The sequence below is a fragment of the Mercenaria mercenaria genome, chromosome 7 (assembly GCF_021730395.1).
Source record: "Mercenaria mercenaria strain notata chromosome 7, MADL_Memer_1, whole genome shotgun sequence".
Classification (NCBI taxonomy): Eukaryota; Metazoa; Mollusca; class Bivalvia; order Venerida; family Veneridae; genus Mercenaria; species Mercenaria mercenaria.
Genome location: NC_069367.1, coordinates 67,595,948 through 67,617,919, shown reverse-complemented (window position 1 = coordinate 67,617,919; position 21,972 = coordinate 67,595,948). Strand labels below are relative to the sequence as shown.

The 21,972-nt window shown below is 35.1% G+C and overlaps 2 protein-coding genes across 4 annotated transcripts in view; one reads left to right on the top strand and one right to left on the bottom strand.

The window, feature by feature from the left end:
- Positions 1-1,603: 1,603 nt before the first annotated feature.
- On the bottom strand, positions 1,604-15,402 carry LOC123554011 (rhomboid-related protein 4-like). Its single transcript, XM_053548576.1, has 7 exons — positions 15,278-15,402; positions 13,558-14,024; positions 10,654-10,803; positions 10,001-10,081; positions 8,562-8,630; positions 6,416-6,562; positions 1,604-1,979 (listed from the first exon to the last, which is right to left on the bottom strand). Exons 2-7 carry the CDS (start codon positions 14,006-14,008, stop codon positions 1,903-1,905), a joined length of 975 nt encoding a protein of 324 aa, XP_053404551.1. The 5' UTR covers positions 14,009-14,024; positions 15,278-15,402; the 3' UTR covers positions 1,604-1,902.
- LOC123554012 (NFX1-type zinc finger-containing protein 1-like) overlaps positions 15,380-21,972 on the top strand; it is a 29,481-nt gene continuing 22,888 nt past the window's right edge. The window contains exons 1-2 of one of the 3 annotated variants that reach the window (XM_053548574.1): positions 15,380-15,424; positions 21,188-21,256. In XM_053548574.1, coding sequence (XP_053404549.1) covers positions 21,231-21,256 — 26 coding nt within the window. In that variant the 5' untranslated portion in view covers positions 15,380-15,424; positions 21,188-21,230. Of the gene's footprint in view, positions 15,425-18,906; positions 19,065-21,187; positions 21,257-21,972 lie in introns of those variants that run through there. The other 2 variants (XM_053548573.1, XM_045343825.2) reach the window with 2 other exon arrangements.

Sequence of the window (21,972 nt, the reverse complement as noted above, 5' to 3'; positions counted from 1 at the left end):
AAAAATACCCCAGTTATAAAACTGGATAGTTTCTTTTGCTGTTCAGTATAGATGTGTATGCATCTAACACTGGTGCCCCTACTTCCTCTCACCATACAGTCATATGTTGACTGCTGCTAATAGAAGATTAAGTAAACTTTTATATAACCTTGGGTTAGGGGTTGCTGGTCATCAGAGGAATGGGATGGAGACATCTTGCTGGATGGAAATGTGTATGGACAAGGGTAAATCAAAAAGCCTCTACTACTGCCCCCTCTAAAACAAATAGGGAAAGTGAAGGGTGCAGGGGAGGGGGGCATAAACATGTTGATGTACGACCTACAACAATGGGCAACTTACACCGGACCATCCACCTACGCTGAGCACTCATTGTGAACCTTTGGTTCCAGTGATATACATATGTAAGGAAACTCATTAAATATCTACTTCAATGTGACCTGACCTTATTTATTTGAGAATATGATGTGTATAAGGAGACATGTCCTTTAAAGCTGGTCACCTGATTCAGTATCAAAAATAGATTTTTTTACAATAATCTACAGCTCCATAAATTTGACAACAAACAGACCCATTATAGTGCATGACAAATTCTCCTCCTCCTATTAGAATTAATTCATCTTTCAATTTTCAATAAAAGATGTACAAAATACAGAAGTAAATAACTGTTAAAACAGAAATAAGGTTTGTCTGCCAATGTTAGTTTGCTAGTGTTATAAGAACTTGGGTGCCCAATAGGCATAGGAAATAGAGATCAATATAATTGCACCTTTACTAATCCTACCAGGTGTTCTGTATTACAAAAGTGGATCTATTGTGACATTTTGATACAAGCAAAACTGTATTATCTGCACTATTATTTACCTACTGGTACTTCGTTTTATTATTGGCTTGTTAAAAGTTAATTTTTTACCATATGTAAGATGACAGAATCATAGGAACCATGTCTTGAGGGGTAAATCAAACACAAATGAATAAACCCTTAATGATTTTGTTGTGCAAAAAAGTATGATATTGTGTCTTAAACAGTTTTCATTTTCCACTCAATTGTGTAATTGCAAGGGAAGTAAACTAATAGATCTCTACTTATAAGTACTAGCCCAAGGCAAGAGTTGTCATTCTTTGTGGATCACAACTTTAAATTAAAAATTAAAACTTCTGTTATTGATATTAACAAAACTATCATAAACTTCACATTTGTGAAATCATTTTTGGTTATTTCAAGGACTTGGAAATTAATTTCTAGACTTTAATTAATGTAATTCTATCATTGAAAATTTTAGGGCCTATCTCTATGCCCAACACATTTGCTGTATATTTAATAATTTTACAACATATATGTATTTATATTACCATAACTATTTAAGTAAGTTTAAATGTTTCCATTATGGAATTTGGCATAAAATCTGTAAAAATATCCTTTGGCAGTACAGTCTGCAACCAAGCAAAATAACAGCAGACTTGGTTTGACCTAGTCTGTTCATGAAAGGTAACTGAAAGTGCAACCAGTACAAGTGCAACCAGAGGCTTATTAACGGAATTCTATTACACAATATGGAATGGACTCCCAAGATACCAAAGGACCAGAAAATACAACAACACTGAATCCTAGTGCAGGAAGACTTTTTTACCGCCAACACAAGGCACTGAAAGATTGCTGTTGTGATAGTTTACAAAATCTGTAAAAACTCCTTTGGAAGCAGAGAATACAACCAAGCATATAAGTCATGAACACAATGAGAGTGGGTGATGGCATTTTTGCCATAACAATCAGCCAGAAAAATCTTAATACAGGGATTTTGTGCAGATACAGACACATGCACCAAATAAGTATCACAGTTCTTGTCCATGGCATCTTTCTTAGCCCAATAAATACACAAAAATGGAAGTAGTCTGTAAGCTGCATCAAGTGTACCGGTCAGCCCGTCTTCTTCGTATTTCATCTAAATCTGGATATAGTCTGTCCTGTTGACTGTTTTGCCCTGAAAAACACAAAAATATCTATTTGTTCTAAAAATAATATGCAACATCATGACTGCAATATGAACAAGAGAGCTCATCTGAATTTCACAGCTTGTTTGAACAGTTTTGGCAGAGGGCCATGCAAGGAAAGTATCTGTGAAATTATGTTGAAATTGGGTCTGCAGTTTCTGACAAGAAGATTTTTGCACTTTACACATACAGGAACAACTATACATAAACAATATAAGAAAAAGTGACTTAAACCTCTGCATAATTTAAATGCTTCCAATAACATCTGCTGGAAACAACATCCACTGTTATCCAACATATCCTCTGCTTATTTAAACTGAGACCTCCTTTACACTCTATGGGTCTATTCAGGCATAACTTGTATTTCATCACACTGCTTTAGCTGACACATCAATCAAACTTCTAATTACTTAGAATAAATTAATTCAGTCTAAATTTACTGAAAAAAAAAGGTTCTGGAGAAGCTTAGTGGATAGGTAATTTTAGAAGTGTTACCTTAAGCAAAAGTCAATAAGAAATCAACAAAAGAACTCTTTTTATAAACAGTGCCATTTAGAGATTTTTTCTCAAGTGCACCATGTAATCAAGAATTCAACAATATTTTACAGGTTTAGTCACACATTTAATATTTACATAAATGCATACCTTTGTTTTAACAAACACTCCATATATTAAATACTTATTTTTAAAATATATATTCTAAATGATTTTGTATGCTTGTTTTTGTAATATGATAACAAAGCAAAGGCTTGCAATTTCAGCAAACATTTTTTTGACATTTTTCACTTTAGAGAATTTTAAGGAACCAAACGACCTCTTACATATAGTTAGATCCCTACTATGAAAGTTTGTGATTACACCCCTTTAATATGAAAGTATTAAAAAACAAGAGGACCATGATGGTCCTGAATCGCTCACCTCTTCCCACATGACCCAGTTTTGTGTATGACGTCGTTTTTTCTATTATTTGACATAGTGACCCAGTTTTTGAGCTCATGTGACCCAGTTTTGAACTGACCTAGATATTATCAAGATAAAAATTCTGACCAATTTTCATGAAGATCCATTGAAAAATATGGTCTCTAGAGAGGTCACAAGGTTTTTCTATTATTTGACCTATTGACCTAGTTTTCGAAGGTACATGACCTTGTTTTGAACTTTACCTCAATATCATCAAGGTGAACATTCTCACTAATTTTCATGAAGATCTCATGAAAAATATGGCCTCTAGAGAGGTCACAAGGTTTTTCTATTTTTATACCTACTGGCCTAGTTTTTGACCGCACGTGACCCAGTTTCGAAACTGACCTAGATATCATCAAGGTGAACATTCAGATCAATTTTCATGAAGATCCATTGAAAAATATGGCCTCTAGAGAGGTCAAAAGATTTTAATAATTTAAGACCTACTGACCTAGTTTTTGACCGCAGTTGACCCAGTTTCAAACTTGACCTAGATATCATCAAGATGAACATTCAGACCAACTTTCATACAGATCCCATGAAAAGTATGGCCTCTAGAGAGGTCACAAGGTTTTTTTATTATTTGACCTACTGACCTAGTTTTTTAAGGCACGTGACCCAGTTTCAAACCTGACCTAGATATCATCAAGGTGAACATTCTGACCAATTTTCATGAAGATCCATTCAAGGGTATGGCCTCTAGAGAGGTCACAATGTTTTTTCATTATTTGACATACTGACCTATTTTTTGAAGGCACTTGACCCACTTTCGAACTTGACCTAGATATCATCAAGATGAACATTCTGACCAATTTTTATGGAGATCCATTCACAAGTATGGCCTCTAGAGAGGTCACAAGGTTTTTCTATTTTTAGACCTACTGACCTAGTTTTTGACTGCACATGACCCTGTTTTGAACTTGACCTAGATATTAACAAGATGAACATTCAGACCAATTTTCATAAAGATCCCGTGAAAAATATGGCCTTTAGAGAGGTCACAAGGTTTTTCTATTATTTGACCTACTGACTTAGTTTTTGACGGCATGTGACCCATTTTCGAACTTGACCTAGATATCATCAAGATGAACATTCAGACCAACTTTCATACAGATCCCATGAAAAATATGGCCTTTAGAGAGGTCACAAGGTTTTTCTATTATTTGACCTACTGACCTAGTTTTTCAAGGCACATGACCCAGTTTCGAACTTGACCTAGATATCATCAAGGTGAACATTCTGACCAATTTTCATGAAGATCTTGTGTAATATATGGCCTCTAGAGAGGTCACAAGGTTTTTCTATTGTTAGACCTACTGACCTAGTTTTTGAGGGCACATGACCCAGTTTCAAACCTGACCTAGATATCATCAAGGTGAACATTCTGACCAATTTTCATGAAGATCTTGTGAAATATATGGCCTCTTGAGAGGTCACAAGGTTTTTCTGTTTTTAGACCTACTGACCTAGTTTTTACCGGCATGTGACCCAGTTTCGAACTTGACCTAGATATCATCAAGGTGAACATTCTGACCAACTTTCATAAAGATCCCATGAAAAATGTGACCTCTAGAGTGGTCACAAGCAAAAGTTTACGGACGGACGGACGGACGGATGGACGATGGACACCGCACTATCACAAAAGCTCACCTTGTCACTTTGTGACAGGTGAGCTAAAAACACAGCATTTCTTTCAATTTCAATATCATTTCTAGCTTTACATTTCCATTTGACAGATTTCTGGATGGAACAGTAGATATTCACTCAGTCAAGGACCTGTATTCCACATCAATATATCAGCTTCAGAAAATCTAAAACTAGATGTGTATCCACAGGACAATGGTGCCCCAACTTCCTGCTGTCACTGCTCGTGGTTTCATGACTTGAGTCGAAATATTTTTCAGACATATGCAACACAAACGTTCAAGCCCTTCATGTGTACTTTTCACTAAGTTAAGGACCATAACTTTGGTCTAGTTGAGTAAAATCCCAAACAGAACTGCAGATGCACAACTTTATATGCTATTTAATAATCCTCTTATGTTTTATGACTCTAGGTCAAATAAGTTTTGAGATACATGGGACAAAAACTTTTATGCCCTTAATGCATATTTTGACTAGATCAAGGGCCATAACTGCAAAGTGAAATCCAAAACAAAACTCAGAAGCACAGATTCACATGCTGAATATTATTACTACATGGCTTCATGACTTTAAGTCAAATATTTTTACGACATATGCAAAAATAACTTTAAAGCATTTTATCTGTATTTTTACTAAGTCAATGACGATAACTCTGGTCTGGCTGTGTGAGATCCCAAATAGAACACCATGTGCACAACTTCACATGCTATATAACAATCCTCCAATCCTAAAAAAACACAAGGTGCAAAACTTCATATGTTGAACAATATCCCTAAATGTTTCATGACTTTAAGTCAATTTTTTTAAGATACATGAGACACAAATTTTTATGCATATTTTGAACTAAGTTAAGGGCCATTACTCTGCAATAGTTGTTAGAAATTCTGATTAAAACACCCGATGCACAACTTCTAAAGATGAATGACAATCCTGTCAGGCTCTTGGTGCTCTGACTTCAGGCAAGTTGTTGAGAACACTAGTGTAATTATACCTAGATTGATTCTATTTAAATGTTTTACTTTAAATAATCTGGCATTTTGTCACTAATGTTAAAGCCTTTCTCAGCAAGAAGTTATTTTATTTACACTGTCTTGAGTAACTTGTTGAAAGTATGAGGTTGGCAAGCCCTTAAAGCATTTAATCCCCCAGTTTCCTTTTTTTAAAGGCTACTGACTGAACTGTTCAAAGGCAGTGCCCATATTTTCAACTTGTTTTTTGTTACTTGTGTATTTCATGTTATATCCATTGTCTCGTTTGTTGTTAAGTGTTTCTTTCTACACTCTCCACTACCTGTTGCCCTCTTCCATTTATGCCCCCTCTCCTTTTACTATGACTGAAGTTAGGTGCCCACCATAATTTTGGTCGCTGGTTATCCGTGGGTGTATTTTTGTACTCTGCTTATAATTAAAATGTACTTGGTGGATTTTCGAAGCAACGTATCTGCTATATTTTTCCGCAACAGTTTCTTTTTGTTGTGGGCCTGCTTTGCAATGCATGGCTCTATGGCTGTATTTGTGGTGCTCTTTTCTTCCATGAAATCTAACCTTACCTTTCAATTTTTTGATTACCCTGGGTCATATACTTTTTGAGATATGCACAACACAAATTTGAACAAATGGACAAACAGACATAAGGTCAAGGTCAACTCTAATCACCCCTAACATTTTTGGGGGTCACAAAAAAAGTTTTGATCCCACTGATTTAGCTCTTTTGCTTGTCTCAACTGTTCCTCTTCATTGACAACACATGTATATACATCCTGTCTTATACTTATATCCCTACAACTACTGTTTCTACAGTTACCATGTATTTTTCTTACCTCTGTTATCCCAATGACTTTGTTCTGTTGCTCGTCTCAACTGTTCCTCCTCACTGAGACCACCTGTATATTCATCATATCTATTATCTCTGTAATTATCATTCCTATTATCCTCATAATTGGCTCTGTACTCTGCCCGTCTTCCTCCTGTGAGTGATATAAATACACAGTGCGAGTGCTCTTGGATATAGTTGTATTTGAGTGGGATAATGAGGATATTTGTTCATTTCAGTGTACGATTGAAATATTTTTCACAGACTGAACACCAGTACTGATGCAATATCCAGAAAAGTGGCATAGCCACAAGTGAGAAAGTAAGATCTGGTGTTCACAAGTGAAAGCCATTTGATCTAACATGTAAAATATACATACTGTGAAAATATAGTATTTGTTGGGGACTATTTTTTTAGCTTTCCAAATGAACAAATTCCTTATATATCACCCTCACTGGCCTGAGTTATTCATATAATATTAACGCATTAAAAAACAGATAACAGTGAGTTTATCCGAATATAAGTATTGTTATTTATTATATACATACTAATGAAATACTGGAAAATGTTGATGAAATATAATTCATATTTTCACTACCGGTATATTTATCTTTCACTACAGTGAAACATATTTTTCTATATTTTCACTACAGTGAAACATATTTTTCTATATTTTCACTGCAGTGAACATATTTTCTATATTTTCACTGCTATTACGGAACTACTTTGGTATTCTTGGGCAGTTACTTTGGTAGATTTACCATTTGAAGGGGAAAAAATGTATATGAATAGTGAAGCAAACTATTTCAAGTCAAAATAATAGAATTTACAATGATCGCAGCCCGCCTATGGTACATTCTAACTGGTATTTGTACGAGTACACGGCAATTAATCCCACGCAAAGGGACATTACTCGGGAGAACATTTGAGAAATGCCAGAAAATGACAACACAACAAATATGTCGAAATTATTGGGAACTGCAAGTTGTATGCAACTCATACAACTACACTTTCATATTTAATGTCTTTGTGGATGCTGTAAAGGTAACGTTTTATGTTTATTTCTAAAAACCAGACTAAATTTCAGCTGTCTTGAAAATGCATTGTTGTTTCTGTCGCTCGTTCTAACTTCTAAATTTAAACAAACAAAGTTTTAAATCATTTGTGTATATAGTAAACAGAAAATTCAAGTTTTTTTTGCATGAATATGGGTTTTATTTTCATCTCTAGGTATGGTGGCCCTAGGTTGCTCACCTGAGAAACAAACCATAACAGTGTAAACATGTTTGACCTAGTGATATCATGGAAACAAATATTCTGGCCAATTTTCATTAGGATTGGACCAAAAATGTGGTCTCTTTAAACTCAAACAAGCATTTTCTTTGATATGACCTAGTGACCTAGTTTTTGACCCTAGATAACCCATACTTTGATTTGACCTAGAATTCATCAAGGCAATCATTCTGACCAGTTTCATGAAGATCAATTGAAAAATGCAGCCTCTATCGCATACACAAGGTTTTTCTTCGATTTGACCTAGTGACCTAATTTTTGACCCCAGATGACCCATATTCAAATTTGGCCTAGATTTCATCAAGGCAATCAATCTGACCAAATTTCATAAAGATGAATTGAAAAATACAGCCTCTATCGCATACACAAGGTTTTTCTTTGATTTGACCTAGTGAGCTACTGTTTGATCCAAGATGACCCATATTCGAACTCGACTAGAATTCATCAAGGCGATCATTCTGACCAAATTTCATGAAGATCAATTGAAAAATACAGCTTCTATCGCATACACAAGCTAAATGTTGACAGACGACAGACAGACAGACGCCGGACATCGAGCGATCACAATAACTCACCTGAGCATTAACATATTTCACTCGTGGCTATGCCACTCGTGAAATATTTTATTTTCATGCCACATGATGAAAATAAAAACCATATTCATGCAAAAAACTTCAATATCCTCTATATAAACCACTTAAAAGCAAGGAAATAAAACCACAATTAGTTTAAATATCCTTGCTTTCAATCTACATACCACAGCCTTGTGAAATATGAAAACTACCTATTTTAGACTTCTTTACATATGAATGCGAAACCATACAGCATGCAATCTGACCTTAATGTCTTAGTTTACAAACCTATAGTATATCCTCTAGTATTAGGCCTCTGATACCCAGCTGTCCCTGCTGTATATCTGTAGGATGGATCTAAAAGTAGAAATAATTAACATTGAAATCATTGAAATACAAGCAAAGAATCATGAAAGTATATAAATGTGTGTACATGTATCCAAAAATTCCTGGCAACCTGCGTATGTATATAATAAGTGATAGCAGAAAATAATTAACAAGTACTTATGCATGTTTGTATGTGAAATTTTGGCTTACGGATGCATTACTCTAGAATGGAGTCAGTGGTTAAGTGGCTGGCAGGTTGGACTACAATGCCAGTGGTCGAGTTTGATTCTCCATTAAAAGCAGTATTCTTACTAATGTTCTGTGTTGGGTGCTAACTGATACTGTTTTCAGCAGTATCCACCTAAACAGGATACCAAACAGGTTAATACAATACTGTGTCATGAAAACAAATTGTTCTGTTGGTTCCAAGTGGAGACTTTGGTAGACATCCACGCTAAATAAAAAACATTCCAAACTTTACAGTAAAAATCTGCACTTAGTAAATCAAAGGGTTCTCTCTGAATTTAAATAAGCACATTGCTTTTTTCATAATCTTACAAATATAGAATTTCTTTAGAAATAAACAATTAATATTAAGGAATTGTTTTATTAAAGCAAAAATGTCATACTTGTATTTCTGAGCCATTCAAGTCAAGAATTTTATGAAAATATAGAGGCTGCAATCTTATACTTGTACACATACGTGTTGGATTTCCTTCTTTATTCAATAAGTCTCTAAGTAAAATCCAGAACATTGCAATTTACCTTACAGGCATAACATGGCTGTACATGTTTAATTGTACTTGTAAAACTAAAATAACAAGTTTTGAAAGTGTAGACTTATTTGTCCCAGACACAACACAATTAAAGAATAGATTTATTTGTACCTGGCAACTTGATTAAACATTTGGACTATTTCAGCACAGGTTTGCTGTTATATGTAGAGACTGATACATATGCAAATACTGACACTACAACCTTTCTCATGAATGATTTCATCAAATTCTAGCTTGAAATAACACTAAATAGGGCACAGTGCCAAATAACGTCACCCGCTAGTAGTAATAAATAAATAATTTTATATATAATTATTACTCTAACTAATATTAGCTCAATATTTCAACCTTCTTTCCTAGTTTTAGCCAAAATTTTAATACTGCACAGAATTCTAAGCTAATCTTTCACAGCTGACATGAAAATATAAAGCCGGCATTGGACTACAGTAAAACAAACCACTTGCTTGAGCATCACCTGGGCTCAAGCAATTTATTCGGTTCAGGCTATTTTTCCTTATACTTTGTTTGGATCACTCGAAACATTAGATAACTCAAGCATTTTACTCAACTCCATTTAATGTTTGACTGTATGTCAAAAATACCAAACTAAAATAATGCACTTACCTGGTGGCCAAAAACTGTCCATAATGTGTTTAAGTGGACCTTTAATGTAGAGTAAACCAACCAGGATACCTGCTAAATGACCTGAAATATGTAGAGGTAAACACATATAATAATGTTAAATATGTTTAAATTTATAAAATTATCAATGTGCAATAAAATCTAAAGTGTTCATCTTCAGTGCAGCCTCTATACAGCAAAACCACTAAAAAAGTGGAATTGTAGGTCATATAAAAAACCGATGCTCTAATTTAGAGGTTAACAAATCATAATCAATGTTTGAACTTACAATAGCAGAAATGGAATTCCTGCATTTGTAAGGAAGTATGTGCTCTTTAGAGGTTTTGTTATGAAATAGTTACACTGTATTGTCAATCATCAACATTGCAACTGTGAATAACCTCCCTTGGAATGTTAAACTTAAGTTATCATTGTTAAATCTTTATCAGGTTCTATTCATGGAGTGCATATCTCAAGTATGCAACAATTGTGTCAATCAACAAAATTCAAATGCAGTGAACTATTTTCCTCAAATCTGAAATTTGTCCACATGCCCTTAGCATTTAGTAAGACTGAAAACAAACCAAATCAACTTTAAACTTTAACATAAATCTGAACATGCCCTTTAACATACAAAATGAGATAATTTTTGTTACCTGTAAATGAGGCATTGGGATAGATAAGCTGGATTAGGCCCAGCTCTACCCAGTAGATATATTTGGATGGAACAGGTATAAATCCTAGGGCATAGTGGAGCCCGGTGGGCGAGTAGTGTATTGTCAACACCTTCAGGGCAAATATAACACCTGCAAACATAAGATATAAGAACAAAATATATGGTAAAATTGTAAACAAATACATGAAGTTAATATATTGCGAAATTATTTTGGATAAGTTTGGTTTGATCAATTTGTAATTTTTAACTTAATTTGTACAAAGTTCAAAGGATCAATACGTTTAAGAATGACTAGGGACAAGTTCAGACAGCTCAAAATGGTACTGTATCATCGGTATATGTTTCATTTTACTGTTGCGTAATATTTGCATTATTATGTTAATGTAAGGAAATTTTTGGCATTCTCTTGTAAAACTACAGTCTACCTTATACAACCCTGGACAGAACAGCACTCTAAAACATGATCAGAATCTGTAAATTTATATATAACTACAATAGAGACAAAGGTGAAATAAAAATTCCTTAGAAATAGTTTCAGAATAAAATTTTTCATAAGTTTAGAATTCCAGTTAGCTGCAACTTTGTAGATGTCATACTAGTATCAAGTTTAGATACTACGCATTCCAAGAATAAAAGGCAATTTTTGATATGCAGCACAATGTTTAAAGTATAAATAGCATGAAATTTGATTTTCAGTGTAGATTTACTTTAAGCAATATATAAAATTCTCAACTAACATATAATATTTTATCATCATGTGTTTATGTTTATAATAAGTGTCAGTCTACTCTTAATATGGGCTGAATGCCAAATAAATACAATGTCACTGTCAATGATTAAGGTGATTTTGCACATTTGATCACAATACTTCCTACAATGTAGAATTCAACTTAACTCTGAATTTTCAAAAGCATTATGATGTTCATAGAAAATCCAGCCAATAAAAAAAGACAGGGCCATGTGCTTGATATTTTGCTAAACTGATTTAAACAATTTGGAACTAAAACATGTTTTCATATTGGAATTCACTAATTTGATGACATTTTTGATTATTGTAAAAATCATACAATGTAGATTTTAATGAATCATTTCACAGATGTTAATTAACACAATTTTGTTCCATCAAATGATAAAATGAAAGCGTATGTCAGTGCGCTTACTTTTGAGATATTTGCCCATTATGACAGAGGTCTGCAAACTTACTGCTGATTCTATGATCTAACTTCGAATTATTTCATATGTCAATTTTTTTCATATACTCGATCTTTAAAAAGATAGAAATAATGCTGTTTTTATTAATAAATATAAGGGGTGTTATCTATTCATGGACTGATTTAGATTTATGTATGCCAGATCTGGGCTTTAATCTTTTTTACTGATAAATGATGTTACCCCATCACATTCGGATTTTAAAACAATTTTTATCTACCTTAACATACATCTTGTTTCTATTTATTTATCATTCTATTACTTGATTATTAACTCATATTAATATACAAGAGCTGTCACAGGAGACAGTGCACTCGACTATTTCGATGCTGGATAGTGAAACTGGGCACATCTGAGGAAACTGGAGCTGTCACTGAAGTGTTTAATTACTCCAATGCGGATGAAGATATTGGACAAAAGCTTAAGTCTGTGTCAAATGTAACAGTCTGTGTCTAACAGGGATAGAGAAGTGTATCAAAACATTAAATAAGTATAAAAGGGACATAATTCATGGAAATTTCTGCAAAAGTAATGCACCAGGACATTGTGTAATATCATGTGGCTAATAATGTGGAGCATCTATTTAAGTTTCAATCAAATAAATGAGACAGAACAGAAGTGCATCACAACTTGAACCTGAAAGTCTAGTACAGGAGGGTCATGATGACCCTGGACCGCTCACCTGAGTATTATGTGCTACATGTTTCAAATGTCAAACGATGCTAAAATATTAAGAAAGTAGGTCAGTAGGTCACATTCATGGTCAGTAAAAGTCAGTTTTAAGATCGATGTGCAAAACTATATAATTTATGTCATCCAAATTTCAAAGCTGTATCTTAAACAAGAGGGTCATTGACCCTAAAGCGCTCACCTGTGTATAGATACAACTCATATAATAACTAAGTGACCCTTGGGGCGGGGCCTCTTTTTAACCCCAGGGGCATATTTGAAAAAATTTGGTAGAGGACTACTAGGCAATGCATCACACCAAATATCAAAAGCCTAGGCCTTGCAGTTTCAGGTAAAAAGATTTTTAAAGTTTTTTCCTATATAAGTCTATGTAAAAAATTGGGACCCCAGGGTGGGGCCTCTTTTCACCCCAGGGGTAAAATTTGAACAGTTTTGGTAGAGGACCATAAGACAATGCTACAAACCAAACATCAAAGGCCAATGTCTTGTAGTTTTAGATAAGAAGATTTTAAAACTTTTTCCCTATATAAGTCTATATAAACCATGTGACCCCCAGGGCGTGGCCACATTTGACCCTAGGGGGATAATTTGAACAATCTTGGTAGAGGTTTACTTGATGATGCTACATACCAGATATCAAAGCCCTAGGCTCTGTGGTTTTGGATAAGAAGATTTTTAAAGTTCTCCCTTTCGGTTGCCATGGCAACCAGAGTTCTCCATGGAATTCAATTCTTTGAACAATTTTGAAAGTGGGCCACCCAAGGATCATTCCTGTGAAGTTTGGTGTTGTTCTGCCCAGTGGTTTTCAAGAAGAAGATTTTTTTAGAAAATGTTGACGGATGCACAACACACGACGTACGACAGACATTAAGCGGTCACAAAAGCTTACCATGGGCCTTTGGCTCAGGCGAGCTAAAAAATTGCTACATCTTCCTTAAAGAAAGCAGCTCAATAGTTAGATTTCCTTTCACCTGTGAGTCCTTACCTGAAAATCCTACAGCACAGCCTAGCATGTATGACCTGTCACCAAACACCTCAGCCATCACCCAGTTGAGTCCAACCAGAATCACACTCGACAACACAGTAAATACAGCCAACAGGTATGCAAAATACTGACTTTTAAACCGTCTCTCTAAAAACACCCCCTTCCATAGTAAAGACACCATATTGAAATAAAGATGCATGTCACTGCCATGAACTAATGTTCCGAGAATGAGTCGACTCCACTGTTTCTGTGTTAATACATAATGAGTACTGATACACACGTCTTGAACAGATCCAAACCACCTGTCTAGGTCGCCAATGCGAAGGAATATTGCAACCTGCCCCAATATTGATACAAGTGTGACCGGTGGTATTCTGTCAAATCCGAACTGAAATAACTGCAGGGCCAGCAGCATAACTCCGAAGTTTTCTCGTCTCCTTGAACGAAACATCTTTCTTGTCTGTTAACTGCAAAGATAGACAAAAGATGGTAAGAGTAAGAGTCCTTGAACACAACAAATTTTCTACTGAACCACACCAGATGAATATTATGCAGCTTTAGCAAATGATGTCATTTGGAAGAAATTTTGCTCATTTCCCTGGAAAAACCCATGGGATTTTTTCAGTTTAAACCTCATTTATATACTAAATAAATCACTCAAATGTGTAGCGGTTCTTGTATCGGGTGGCCTCGGTAGCTCAATTGGTACTACGGTAGAGCGTAATTGGCACGGTAAGCCAAAGGTCCGAGGTTCGAGTCCTGGTCGAGGCTGCACATTTTTCTTAAGACTGTTACATTTGGGGGCTCGTCAGGGATGCTCACCCTTGGAGCCCATGCGGGTGAATCAGTTTGGCTGGGGTGTGCATCTGAATTCGGTTAACAGTCTGTGGCAGACATTGGCCCGGAGTGCCAATGTCTCGCAATAAGAGGGAATGTGTGTAGCGGTTCTCGTATCGGGTGGCCTCGGTAGCTCAATTGATAGAGCATTGGCATGGTAAGCCAAAGGTCCGAGGTTCGAGTCTTGGTCGAGGCTGCACATTTTTCCTGTGACTGTTACAAATGTAACATTAACTTTTTAAACATTTTGTTTCCATATAAATTTTACAGTGTGAACAAAGGGCATAACTGAAACTAAATCGGATGCAAAACTCAAGGCAAAATAGGCATCTCTACTTGATGCTTACAATATTATACAGTCTCATTTCGACTGGATGGAACTGTAGGAGAAATCGAGTACACAATATTCTGATCTAGTTGTAATATATCAAAGTCCCAAAAAGGGCCTGAATTCTGATAATACTGAATATGATAGCCCTAACAGTCTTGTCTAGAGGCATGGATCCGTACCGCTAAAATCAGATTCTACACTAGACTACAGGTACGGATCTGTACAGCTACTATGACCTAGTCACCTAGACACTTCCAACATTAAAACGGAGTTAGACACGGCAGATAAATATCATTTTTTCTTAAAGAACCGAAGGGCGAGTACAAAATGCTGCAGAACAAAGAGAAAAATCTAAACAAGTCGTCATGCAGGACGTTTTGCTTTCAAACAGTTTGTCAAGCTCTGGTTTGACAAGTTCGAAAGATATTAGGGACGAAAGTCGCAACAAATTTTAAGTGTGCACTGATGAAGAAACTAAGATACAGCAGCCATTTGAATTGTTTTCAAGAATGGGACATTTCGTACTATTATTAGAAATTAAAATTTTCTTACCTTTCACTACTGACAAGTCTTACGGTATTCGATATTTACTTGTTATATACAAAATGCGATCATTTTATGGAGGGCGCCATTACAATGACGTCACCGGATGTTTACGTGTAAATCGCAGAAAAAAGTGTATTTTTGCAAATGACTGAAGTACACTACGCATTGACATCATTTTCCTTAATCTGTTTTTTGCTCGAACGTTCGGGCTTGTTGTTATTATAAACCGGTGTACTATAAACCAGTGATATTTGTTCCATTATTCTACTTTCGTTTTGAGATTTCTACTTTCGGTTTGATTAGTAGCTCCAAGCCACAAATACTGTTTATAGTAGAAATAAAAGGAAATTCGACTAAATAAACGTTTAAGAAGAGTGCGTTACAGTTTGGAGAAAAAGAAAGCCAGTGATATTTCCTTACATCCTACTTAAAACCTGATTAAAAGTAACACGAGATGCAAAATACCTAGAAGTAACACAAGAGGCAAAATACAGGTCTAGTCAAAAATAATTCCACGTTCAGATTGTTCTATATTTGTGACTGGCAATCTAAACGTCAAAACTTTGAAGGATCAAAATAATGGAGGATGAAATGAATCACAGTACAGTTATTGCTTTTATCGCTTTGCGCATATTGGCGTGTATACTGGCAGGGTAAACGTTAATCGTATATACAGTACATATACATAGGTTTAAATCAACAGAAAATTCGTAACTGTGGATATTATTTGACAATTTTTACATAAATCAATGAGGAATTGAATACCCTTATGATACATGTACCGTAAGTTTTATTTGAATTTATGGCCAATTCGTGAAATAATCGGCATTTAAACCTAGAGCATGCAAAGCGTCGGCAGCGATGAAAATTTCATCGGAAATTGCTTCAACTATTTTAGTCTTCCGAGTGTTTGACGCGAGTTGGGATATTGCCCATATGAAAAAAAAATCTCAATATTTCCTAGGATCACGTCAAATTAGTTGGACTAAATACAGGTCTATAGGCATAAGCCGTAACTATATTATAAGTCATTACCGTGGACCTAGCATATTGAAAATGTAACTTCAAAAGCAAATAGTTCCCTTAGATTCATAAAAAGAAATGTAAAAACTTCAAATAAAAATGCACTGTTCGCATGCCAAGGAAACAGCTAGCGTAGGCTATACTATAGACTAAGGCCTACATATGACATGCACTAGTAGCATTCTAACGTTTGCCATCCTTAACTGGTGCAGATATATTTAGTGATGACAGTTCCAGACCACAGGTGGCAGTAACGTACCTAGGATACAGTACGAGTCCATGAGCCATATGCACTTAAATTTATTACAATATCAAAATGACTTTTTGTCATTTTTTTTCTCATAAAACATTATATTTGTAATAAATTTAATTGTATATGGCTCATGGACCCATACTGTATCCTAGGTACATTAATTACTGCCACCTGTGTTCCAGACCGTAGTACCAGAGCTGCTAGGCTACCAGTATAGCTTCTTGTACAAATTAAAAAAACCCACCATGTTTATGTTGACCAATCCACGCCTTATGCTCACCAGAGACTTGAACTATCTAATACCTTACTCATAGCCTTACTTATTTGGCTTATCGGGATGACTTATTTTATGATCTGATATTTTATAGTTGTCATCCCTCGGGACAGCGACAGTCAAAAATTATCACGAGGTCCCAAAACGTCCTATTATTTGGACTACCTTACTCAAGGACACTGTACCATTTAAATTCTTTCTTTTCCTATAACCAATCAGTCTAGAGCCGAGGCCTAAACATCCTAAACCATTCTACGAAGTCCAAGTTTGCATACAGTTTTTAACTAAAAGTATAATGCGCCGGAGATCTAACCTACGCCATTGCAGTGACGTATGAAATGCCAACATCGGACGTAGCTCAACGCGCTGGCGTCTTTTTGATCTATTTGAGCTTGTGTGGATGGAAACCAGACTTCGGAGCTATATTCCAGCTGCAACGTGGTGAGGAATTAAATCCAAATTCGCTAGTCCAACTTCCACTTTTTTAAATGTTATTTTGGAGGGTCTGCGAGTATCTGCATGACAGAAGTAAGTGACATATGTTTATGGCAGTGTCATCTGCAAATAGGCAAATTATAGACTTGACATTTTACTATTTTAACGAGAAGTATTTATGTATGCCAGGAAGAGCAGGGACCACAGCACGAACCCATGTGGAACTCCAGAAGAGACAGTTCTGGGTGTTTAGGATTACGGATTGAAGAGCTCTTAATCTATTTGAGGGGTTTGCAACGTTTACCATAGTTGTGGATTTTAATGCTTCAGTAATCAGGCCAGCTTACTGATTTGAAAAGGTCACTTACAAGCATGATTAGTTACGCGGGATCTTTTTTCTCTCGGAAACTATGTTGGAGATTGTACAGAGTGTCAATTTTTAAGGATTGTAAAATGTTTTGTAACGATGGGGATACTACATGCTTCAATGTTTTGCGACGTACACATGTAAGGGATATGCCAAAAACATGCTACTGATACATCATGTCCAATAATATACTACTGTTAACTACAGAATTGGAGCTGGACATCCATAGGGCATTTATAGAGTGTTTAATTGTGTATTAAATTTTAGGACAGCTTCTACCACTTACAGGGGCAGCAACAGGAGGGGTAGAGCAGCACCAGACAGCCATCATACATCCTCCTCCAGGTCTTTGAACCGCTTCATTAGCGCCTGCATTTATAAATGCCATAAGGGTATTAAAGGCGGTCAATCAGTTTTCAGTTTTCACTCGTGGTGCTGCTAACATTTGATTTTTCCTATCTTAGTTGAGTTATTTTAGCATAAATATAAATTTGATAAACATAGGGGCTGTGCCAAGAGAATTATATTAAAATAGGACCTGTTGTAGCCTCTATTATATTCGATATTTGTTAAAAATTTGAATTATGATATCAACTACATGTATATTTATTTAGTTGATATTCAGTCTGAAAAATTATAACTATCTTGGTTGTGCAACTGAGATAAATCAGAAAGAAGTGAATTCAAAGGCTATGTATACACAGTTTTAAAATTCAGATTGCTGAAATATCTATCAGAAGAAAAATGTATTATATTGAAATAAAAGTACAAAATTGCCTTTAAAAAAATATTTTCGCATTTAAAGAGTGGGGGTGGGCGGGTGTGTGGGTGGGGGGTGGGGGGGGGGGCGGTGGTCGGTTATTACAAAATTTCATGAGGGGGGGGGGGGCGGGGGCGGTTATTACAAAATTTCATGGGGGGGGGGGGGGGGGGGCGGTGGCGGTTAATACAAAATTTCATGGGGGGGTGGGGGGCGGTGGCGGTTATTACAAAAGTTCATGGGGGGGGGGGGGGGGTGGCGGTTATTACAAAATTTCATTTGGTAGTCTAAGACTATGTATAGGCCTTAAATCTCTAATTAATAGAACAGATGAAAAGTGAAAAACAACATGAAATGTTGCTTAAATGTGGTTGACAATCTTAAAACATACGGGAAGATCTGTCGCCTCGGAGACAGAGAGGGTGTGCGATATTGTTTGAAACGTACGCGAACAGCCGCACGAAAATGAATGATTCATTATTTTCGGAAAATACAGATGAAAATAGCTATAAATAGACCATTAGATAATAGCACGTAAATCGAAAGTACACAGATTGGGATTGCCATTTTCGAAAAAAAGTATATTGAGGAATCTCCAAGACTTGGGTAAAATTTCTCTCTTACTGAAATCTTAATATCAGGAAGAAGTTGATTGTACTTGGAATACTTAGCACTACACATGTAAGTAAAAATGCCTATATTTAGTGTTAATTACGTGCGAATAGCGTAAAGCTCTAGTTGTCTTCCAGTACTCATATTAGTTTAATCTTTGTCACAAATGCGTTAATACGTCTTCTTATAATCATAATAACATTGATAAATGGCTCGTACGAAAAATTACATTAAAACAACAATAAAAATCCACTTTCGTTTTCCTATACTGTATATATTACATATAGACCTTGACTACGACCTTCCGTATACAGTATATATGTATGTACCTTATTTATCGATGTTTTCATTTAATTGTTTTTTGTTTTTGTTTTGGTGGTGCGGGAAGGGGGTTACATCTTCTCCACAAGTATTGCCAGCTTTGCTACATGGATTAAAGGTGAAGGGTGATTCTTCGCGGAGACATGCATTGCCTGTGTGTTTGACTCTCGGCCATATATTGTAGGTAAATTCCCATTTCCCCGCCCTATGCGATTTCGGCATTTTTCGTTTTCTGTTTATTTCCCGGAAAGTTATGTGCTTTTTTAGCTACTTTACGTCCAAAGACTGCCTAGTTAACTAATTTAAATACGTAATCACACGGAAATTACGGAGTGTCAATTGTAAGAGATAAAGCAAGGACGTATTGATTCATGTTCTTTGATAAAGTAAGCGAAAATATACAGATAGTAAATTAATTATGCATTTGTATAAAGGTAATTCATGGACTGTATTGATCCATTTCAGATTGGAAATTATAATATTTTCTGCTGTGTGAGTTAAATATTTGACAAATGTATGAGGAAACAATGATCAAAAATATGATGTGAGAACAAATCAGTATATTGTATGTCCATTGCTAAAAAAGGCAAATATACGAAATGATCTTGACCCCTTTAAACCTGTAAGTTACTCTTCGAACCTCTGTTTTTCCATAAGCTGATATGATCACAGTTAGTTATTAGTTCACAAACTCGGTATAGATCTACAATAAAAATATTTTTAAGATATAAAGTGTTTCAGAAATGTTAGCTTCAAAGACTGTAGTTGCCATAACACCATGCAAACTTCACCAGCAACGTAACCATGCCAGTGAATAATGTAAAATTGTGAGTGCCAGAAGAGGAGCCCCCAAATGTCAGTCATCATCAACAGTTCAGTGAAACTGTTATAGATCTAATATACAAACTAAATGTCTTTAGAATCAATTAGATTGAAGCACTTAACGTCTTAATATTTCTAAAATTCTTTTCGGTGGCCTCCCAAAACACCCCCAGTATAAAAGGGCGACCCCCTTCCCACAACCTCACCTAGCCCTGTGCTGTTGTTCGATGACTCCTTGGTATTACTAATTACTTTCGACAAAAAGAAAGGGAAATTAGAGTGGAAATTTCAAAGAAGGAATCATTTATGCAACAGCTACAGAAATATATACTAGTGCATGCTTAATATTTCCGTTCGAATCATGTCTAAGGTGAAAATAGCATACAGTGCTTTAGGGTATAGCGGATAGCTAACTAATTTTTCCTGCATTCCAATTCAAAGAAATGACAATAATATTTTTTTTTAGTATATCAGACAGAAAACATCTATTCTTCTTAAAACAGTCAGCTTTTCATAGAAATTCATGTGTTTTTTTCTCTCCACGCCATTGTTTACATATAAGCTGATTTAGGGTGTACAGGATAGCTTTGGTCATTTTTTACATTATTAGTTTAAAATCCACATCTTAACAAACTTTCCAAGATTTCTTTACTATAAATCAGAATAATAATGTATTCTCTTTTCAAAAACATTCAGCTTTTTAAATTTCTATCAAACACTTTTCATTCACTGACGTTTTTTACATATGCACTGATTTAGTCTATAGGGGATAGCTTTATTTTATATTTGATGACATATGAAAAATAACACAACGAGCAAATATTTAAAATGTATGTCAGAATGTCTGTTTGCATGCCAGTAAAAGAATGATATGAAAATTTATACAATAATTCAAGTCTAAATATAAAATTTATCAACCTATCCTCTATACCCTAAAATCCGCTATACCCTAAAGCACTGTATTAGTTTGGGTTCAAATTTAAAATGTCCAAACTACAGCGATAACTTGATAGAAATAAAAATGTTTTGTTGTCGTTGTTTTTTTGCAGAAATTCAAAAATTTACACCATTGTCTACAGAAAATAGGACAGTATGGCTGATGGGCGGGATCGTGATGGGTAAGAACAAAATCAAATTTAATATTTTATGGCTTGGTTCCCAAACATATATCATGCATTTATAGTTATATAGTATGCTCTTAAACTATATAGAACACATACAATAATAAAATGTAAATAGGTAAATAGTTCACTTTTGAAAAATATAATTTCCGAAAATAATTGCAAATTAGTTAAACCTGCCAGTTTGTCTTACCGACATTTGATATTTGAACCATTTTGATTTTTTAAATAAATAATGAAATGTTCAATAACATCAAACAAATAAATCGGTATTTCCATTTAAACGAATGTTGTAAGGATATACACATGTGTATTTATTTCGATATTACAGGTTTTCAAGAAGTTAAGATACCGTCATTTTCGAAAAATGTGACATTAAAAAGATTAATTTCAACAAGATATTTCGAAAAACAAAGAAATCAGATGTAATATGCATGTATTATGTTTCAGCCCATCAAAATAAGTGATGCATTTTATGGTGTAGGATATGAGCCTCCTGAAAACTCAGAATATCCCAAGGGGACCCCTTTTCTGAAATTCAGGTTGAATCTAGACTATTCCTAAAAAAATTCACATAGTCACGTATTTTTGGTGATAGAAAAGGTCATCTTTACTTGATCGTAGCCGTGATTTAGTTTGAAAATGGTTGGATGATTTTTTTTAATATTCAGTCTATATTTTTTGTTTCTTAACACAAACGTTTGTCTCGATCG